General features: G+C 34.9%; 1 protein-coding gene across 2 annotated transcripts in view; it reads left to right on the top strand.

Moving 5' to 3' along the window:
- The window catches only part of LOC136027288 (protein fem-1 homolog C-like), a 56,390-nt gene extending 50,256 nt beyond the window's left edge, over positions 1-6,134 (top strand). The window contains exon 6 of one of the 2 annotated variants that reach the window (XM_065704385.1): positions 603-6,134. In XM_065704385.1, coding sequence (XP_065560457.1) covers positions 603-1,668 — 1,066 coding nt within the window. In that variant the 3' untranslated portion in view covers positions 1,669-6,134. The remainder of the gene's footprint in view (positions 1-602) is intronic. The other variant, XM_065704383.1, reaches the window with a different exon arrangement.
- Positions 6,135-8,207: the final 2,073 nt, after the last annotated feature.

Here is an 8,207-nt window from a genome sequence, read left to right on the forward strand (position 1 = left end):
GACTAGTGGGTTTATGGTTGAGGGCCTAAGTTCACGTATTAATTTATTGTCATTATTAATCTATAAAATATGAGCTGGTTATGCAGCGAGTAGTTTTGATTTGAAAATATCGGCTCTGTCAGGGGGGGGAGGGGTTCTTTGAGGTACTTTTATAAGAATTCGACCATTCGAGTGAAAAAACCATATAGTAATAAAAAAAGAAAAAAAATGGAACAGTTAAATGAGTTTCATTATAGAAGCTAGTAAATTTAATTTTAAAGTCCCCCCTCACCCCCTCTCTCTCTCCAAAGATAAATAAAAAAATAAAATGTATCATTTTATGGAATGACACTTTATGGATCAGTGGGGAACTTGTTCTCAATTCCTTGCCTTCTCCCTCTCCCCTCTTGCACGTCTTGGGTAAACACAAATTTGCAACTCCTTTTTAATTTTTTTTTCGTGACTCTCTGCTGTAAGCCATTTATAGGAAGTCAAGTTTATATCCCAGTGTTGTTTAAGGCATCTTGAGCAAAAGAAAAGACGAATTCTTTCTCAAAAGCTTCAAATTAGGAATAGAATAAATTGTACTTTGTTGAATAATTCGAATTTCTCTTTTTTTATAGGTACCCAGTTGATGGGCCCCATATACCAAAACCGAGGGGACAGTCTACTATTGCTGCATTTGAGAATGCAGTCGAATTTACGACAAAGGAAGAATTAATGGAAGTTGCTTCTGATCCAGATGCCCTGAGAATGCAAGCCTTACTCATACGTGAAAGGATTCTCGGTCCAGCGCATCCTGAAACTTCTTATTACCTACGTTACCGAGGTGCCGTTTATGCCGATTCTGGCCAGTTTCAACGTTGTCTTCAGCTTTGGATGTACGCCTTAGAAATGCAGCAGACTTTGCTCGAGCCGCTCAATTGCCTGACTTTAAGCTCATTTCTCTCTTTTGTCGAACTCTTCAATCATATGGTATCAGTCAGGGACAAAATGAGCCAAGAAAGAAATAATGATCATGTCCCTCCCCCATTAAACTTTCAGGAAGTAATGGCTGTCTTTACGAGGTGTTTGAGAGAAGCACGAATAGGTGTCGCTTATATTGAAAAACTTCCAGCTGCCGAGAGAGAATTGACGACTTATCAACGAATTTTGACTGTGATTGTAATGATGGTTCAGCTTCTGGCGAGAATAGAGCCAATCAGCCATGCCCAAAAGACTTTTATTACGAAAAGCCTTTATGAAACATTGAAGCTAAAACCCACCGCTCGTAATGGAATGAGCTTATTACATTTAAGTGTCACTTCACCCCTTCAGCATAGCGGGCATAGACTCCAGTCACACAATAAGAGTCATGCCTTGGCTTGTAAAATTTTAATCGAAGCTGGATGTGATCCTAATGCAGTAGATAATGAAGGGAGAAGGGCCCTTCATATTGCTGCCGCATTGTTCCCTCATAATCAGGAGCTGGTTCAACAGCTTCTTGAATCTGGGGCGCATTTCTGCAGTCCTGATTCGAAAGGACGAAAATTCACAAAAATACTTCAAGAGAAAAAGCAGAAGTTGACGGTCAATCCTCTTCAGTATATGTCACTTAAGTGTCTGTGTGCTTCCGTTATAAAAGAATGTAATATTTCTTATACGGGCTCAGTACCGTCAACACTTCAAACCTTTCTGGATGTTCATTAATTCTTAACTTTGTCGAATTTCAAGTTGAAAATTTGTTCTTAATTTGTAATTAAAGCTCCACTGACATACAAATCTATAGATAAAACCATGCGGTTTAATCATTAACTGAAGCTCGCGAATCAGAAATGAAGCAGAAAGAGTGAAACAGGTCCGGTATTTTCATCTCGTTCTTTTACAAATGCTTGCTGTATTTCATTTTGACTTTATTGCTGTCCTCGCGTCTACCAATTTCTTATCCCAAAGTATTTGTTAAAACCAAATGTTGCTAATAGTCATTGAGATGGCACTAAGCATTAATAGCCCCTTACAAACCAGAAGATTTTCATGTCATTTTTAGACGAATATTTTGTTTCATGATTAAAAAAGGATTTCGTTTGATCTGTAGAATGCAATCCCTGCGTCGCGTATGGTACTACTTGTGTTTATTCACATAATTCTTTAGTAATTATTTGTACACTGATAATAATCATGGAATGCTATTGAAGGTGCCCTCTATCTTTTTTTTAATGAATTGTCCGCATGCATGACTAGTCACGATTGGTCTTCGAAGTAAGGAAGAGAAAAGTAATATATCACACTAATGCCTGAACTAAAGCATTTTTTATCTAAAAATATTTTAGAACTGGATATTATTATAGAGTACTATCTAATACAAGAGAAAATAATAAGCAATTAAAGGAAGGTAAATTCTCAAAAGATTTATTATTTCTTTGTCTTTTAAAAGTACAGGTAGAACTTCTAAAAGGGGAAGGAAAGAATAAATTGTCTGATAATGGGAATCTACCTGGACCGTCTATAGATAGAACACGCTGAGTGAAAGGAATAAGGAGCATGATCTCTATACTTCTACCTTTTATTTCGAGATTTTGCACGATTTCCTTCATGCTTTTCTGTATTTTCTATAATTTGCATTTTTAGTTATTTTTTCTCTTCATTAGCCCCCTCCCGCGTGTCAAATTTCTTCACATTTGCTCTAATATAAACGTTTTATTTTGGAGAAAGAGCTCCCTCATTTGAAACTTTTTAGATAGTTCCTTATCATACCATGGTGGGTGGTCGGAGGCTAGGAGGATAAATCAATGTCGTGTGAGCATGGGTAGAAGCTTTACAGGTATGTTCCAATTATGGAATATATTTATGCTATCCTACTTCAGTTGAAAAATGTCATAGGGTTCAGGCTAACGTTTAAGTGAAAATTTGGGTAATTATGTGAAACTTGGCATAGAACTTGACAAGAATAACTGAGTTATGGATATGAAGAATAATTACCGGTTATTTAAAGAAACAAAATGAATGGACATAAGTGGTGGTTTAAAAATCAAAAATTTCTTATATCATGTACAGATTATGCAATTAACAATTTGGATAAGGCAACCCTTCGGAGATTTTTTGATATAATTAAATTACATGGGCAGGATATATCATCTAAGTGTGACCTACACAGCAATACAATCTCATGGACAAATTCATGACACAGTGAATATAGCTTAAAAGAGCTAAAGTGTAAGGGCAAATTTACATTAGACGACATAAATTGAACTACATATAGTTGTTACAGATGTTAGGGGTGGGGAAGTCTTCCCCATTCTACTGACGCTTCTATGACTGATTCTAGCACTATGATTGGTCATTCACCTGAAAGCTCGGTACAACGAAATTATCGTGTTAGTTCTAGCTAACGGATTTGTGACATTCATTCATGAATAATTCTAGCTAATTGTGCTGGGTATAATAATTGTATGTCAGTGCCATGTTCAGTAAAATCAATTGTAATTTTGTTTTTAAATTATTTTATAGTTTGATTCTCGTTTGCAAAGCTTTAATTGTGGTAGAATATAGAATGCTACAATATTCTTTTGAAGTTTAATTGTGACCTTTGAAATCGGTATTGTCTAGACCGTAAACAAATTTGTACTCGGACGTATATTCATCCAAATCAATTTAAAAAAAAAGTATATCCCCCTCCCCCCTCATAGAGTAAGCAACCTTGAATGAAATAAAAGTAAAATGTTGTACTTTTTGAGAAAATATGAAGCTTTCTAGCAAAATTAACTTATTCAAGATTTTAATCCCCCCTCCCCGGCCTATAAAAATTCATGAGAAAAATATCCATCGGAAAATCTGCATGTTTCTTATGGTTGTTCTATTCGTTTTTTGTTCATTAATTTATTCATTTTTTAAACGAATCTGCGGCAATGAGATTAATGTACTCGTAGGAGTATGTTTGGGTTGTAACATACTTCAAAAGTGGCTCTTACCCTTTTTCTCTCTTTTTTTTGCATTCAAAGGGAGTGGAAAGCAATTCGCTTGGTTTCTTAGCTAAACGCTGATATAAAGGCACCTTCATTGTCGACCAGTTAGTTTGTTTTCATCTATATAAACTCTTAGGTGCATATTGGGGTCGTTTTTAGTATATTGCTTTACAAGCACTAATTGTTTTGTACAGTATACCGTTTTCTGTATTCTCTATACTCCATAAAGTTCTAAGTCTGAGGTCTGCCTTCTTAAGCAGGTGGTCGTCATAGAAACCTGTGCCTTCTGATAAGGAGTTGATTCCTTTTCAAAATTCCAGGAAATAAGAATAAACTAGATATGAAAATAAACGTAGCCGATTGAAAATTTTCATCAGGATTAATTATAAAGGAAAGAGCAATGCTATCAAACACCATAAAGTTTGTTTTTATTAGCATTAAAAATATTTATATTTACACATTAAAAAAAAGAAAGTGGCTAGGAATAAGAAATGGTATGTCCTGAGTAAATTCATGCTCCTTTTATGTTCTTTGTTGCTGTATCTGATTTCGTCCGAGACAGCTCAGCATTGCTTGTAAATTAAATGAATGGGCCAGCTTTTTAAACAGGACACACCGAAAGTTCTGTTTACGCGGCCCAAAATATATTGCATTTAAAAAAATTGAGGCTCATTTGAAAAAGTTAAAAATTCAAGTTTCGTTTTTAAATTATTTGGCTTTATATTCAAAATTTTTAGCGGCGAAAAGAGGTGAAATTAAAAGCGCTAAATAAAAGGCAATTTATTACTGAAAAGAACGAAACAAATACTAACGCTAAACAACACCGTTTTCATTTTACAGAAGTATGTCCTTGCTGGTTTAGGTTTGTTACATTTCTCCACTTTCATCCATGAGTTTCCATCTTTTTTGTAATTTTGTTAAGGAGATTCGCTACCCTAAAGGATCAACCTCTCGTCCATGATAAACTTTATTAGTTTGCATGATCAAAATATTCATAATTGATTGACTGATCTTGCCATAACTTGTATTGCTTCGGTAAGGTATCTGAATAAATCAGAAAATTGAAAGCCGATGCCTGCATTCCAGGAAATATTAGAACACCATTTAGCTCTCCCTATTCCCAGCGTGTGATAGAGATATTCAGTTTTGATGAAACTTGCATAATCAGATAGTATCATTTTTTTATTGAATGGAGCAGAGTTTTTGAACTGTTCACTTAACAAACCGCCTTTGGAACAGTAAGGATAGCTTCATATATTCAATTCTGAATCTAGAGATATTTGGAAAAAAAAAGAAAAAAAAAAGAGAGAACCTATGCTTTTCGGTTCTGTTATGACAATATTATTATCGTTATCATGAGTAGAATCTCTATACTGATTCGAGGCTCAAGCCTCCAAGGTATTACGATATTACTTGTCTGAATTTCAAATACTCTCATTCTTTGCTGAACAAAAGCAATGCACTTTGTTGTAAATTAAAAACGGAAACGACATTGAATTAGATCAATAGTTTTAAGTTAACCTCTACAAAGGTAACACATAAATAAGCTCACTGCTGGTATGTAGAATTGTCTGAAATCTAATATAACTTAGGGTACTGATTTTCGGGCATCTTCATTTCTATTGTTTGTCTTTTGTTTTGCTGTCGATAAACATCTGAAATAACTCTTGTTTTCTCGTAAAACTGTTTTAGTTCCATTAATCTATCATTTTTAATTGTTTCTTTGGGATACCACATAGAGAAGTCCAAGGCTGTTTTTCTGCACTTAGTGAGGGTAGATGGAAGGAAAATACCCTGTAAGTGCTGTCCAAGCAGCTCATCCAGCTCCAGTAATATGGCAATAAAAAGAACATACTAATTAAGCAGTTAAATGCACAAAAATGGATGTTTAAGCATAAACTACGCTTTTATAATTAGTCCTCAGGTAAATGCTCTGACTCCTTCCTTTTCTAAAATTAGGCCTATATTAATATGCCCTGCTATAAATACTGTAAAATCCGCTTTTATGTTGCGAGAAGTTTGAACTGTGTATTTATAATGATTTGTTTGCCGACTAACTTCTGCTAAATAACATAATTAGATTCAGTCTTAGTTAGCATTGTTTTGGAATGTACCTGTTATCCACAGTTTTAAAGTAATCTTTTCTTAGTGTCTGAAAGTATGTTTGTTTGTTTTTCTTTTCTTTGGCGTTTGCTAATAAATTATCCGTCTATAGTATGTGTTAATTTAGAGAGAATAGGTAAGACTTGTCGTATGGAATCAGAAGAAGATGCCCTCCATAAGTGCTAAAAAAAGTTCCAAAGATCTCTCAAAGGGTGAGCTACACTCCCCCGCCCCGTGAGAATGCTCAGATTTTGAAACTTCTAAATTATTGGCATTAGGATTGTTTGTAATGTATTTGAATTCTTTTTTTTAAAGTCTATAGATGACGGTGGTGATGGCGCGATTGTGATTATTTTAACCAAAAATGTGTCTGCATTCAATTTGTTGGGGGGAGGGTTTTGGTGAGAATTTTTAAATATTGTGGTTTATGTATTGTCTGTTATCTCTAAGGGAATATTTAAGTTATGCCTCTTTAAATCCAGGGAAGGTAAAAATACACTTGAAAATTTCATATATGTTATTTTTGCATAAATAGTCCATTTTGATTAACTGAGCTATGTGAGGCATGGTAGAATGAATACGATTTTCTCCTATTCATTTGGGTAGGGTGGTATCTCTGATGGGCTTCCTAAATTATTTGGAAAGGTAAGTATTTCCTTTGGTGCATCTGGCAACACGAAGTTTATTCGTAAGGATTTTTAATGGCAAATACAAAGATCAGAACCTGGAACCTAATGGAAATTTACTTCCCAAATTCAACCTTGTTCATACACATTGGAAATCACTGGGTCGATAGGAAGGGTGCCAGTCGGAATTTTTGTTGGGAGGGTGGAATGGGTGTTTACTTCTATAAAAATTTGTGCTATGTGTTTTTAAACAGCTTTACACTAAAGGGATGGTCGAGGATACATGCAGGTTATCCCAGGATTAGGAACAAAGGTAGCAAACTGGTTAAAGTTTTGCTCTTTAAGACACGTATTTATTGGAAATTAAGTAGGTGTTGCAACTAATTTTTGTACTACAGTAGTAAGTTAGTGAATTTTTTTTTCAAAACTACATATGGACAAAAATTTTTTTTAGCATACTAATTCTTATATAATTTAGTACGATTAATTTAGCATTACTAATCAATACTAATTCTTTGATAGAATTTGATAAGTAAAAGCTATAGCTTTAACGACACAAGCCGGAAACAACCGATATTTAGTGATCTAGTTTACTGTGAAAGACGTTTGTAACTCCGCCAGATTTAGTAACTATATCCAAATGAGTCTTCTGGATTGAATGAGGTCTTAACTGATGCGTCAGGAGGGCATACTTCTTATTATCATCTAGTTTTTCATGTATAAGCTATGTACATAACAGTAAGGTAATCTATTCTTAATTTTGTCAAAAAACAACTTTTGTGTTGACTGTCACCCTTGACTGTCAACAAATGTTGCTTCAAACGAAGTAACTAGTGCTTGTATGATTTCATGCCTTGCAGTTTACTGACTTCGTGACAAGCGGCTAGCGGCCAACTGAAAAGGATTTTAAAATTTAATTTGTCGCTTGCCTCATGCTTATGAAAACAAAATCATTTAAAAAATCAGGATAGCAACAGAAAAACTTGAAGAAGAGGAGATAAACATCATCGACACAATCGAGATGCTTGAACCTATGAAGAAGCTTTTTGAAATAATATCGGAGGATTTCATAGACAGTGCAAAGGTGTTTGCCAGAAAAAGAGATGTCAATCCAGAGGTAGATTTCGCCAGAAATCATCGTCGGTGACTTGAACAATCTCGTTTTGAAAGCCGACCTCAGAGTCAAGCAGATCTCAATGTATCAGTTCTATAGATAATATTTTAGAATCCTGCTTGAAAGGTTGACAACAATGACGGGAGATAATCTCAGAGTTTTCCTTGTCAACTTTCAGCCATTTTACTTCTTACTTCAGCTTAACTTGGAGGGGAGAGGGATGTGTGTCTTGAGGTTTGGTTTCCCTGAAATTTCATGATTTTTACGAGCTTCTCAGTAATTTACCATACCGCTTATGCAGTTCATGTGTCTTTTTCCTTTTAATAGTTTGACAAATATTGCACTCCCTTACAATAGAGACCTCAAAGTTATTTGCTATTAGGGAGCCTCGTCAGTTTATTGCCCTAGTCCGATGGATTTTTCACCCGACGAGATTATGCGTAA

The sequence above is a fragment of the Artemia franciscana genome, chromosome 5 (genome assembly GCF_032884065.1).
Source record: "Artemia franciscana chromosome 5, ASM3288406v1, whole genome shotgun sequence".
Lineage (NCBI taxonomy): Eukaryota > Metazoa > Arthropoda > Branchiopoda > Anostraca > Artemiidae > Artemia > Artemia franciscana.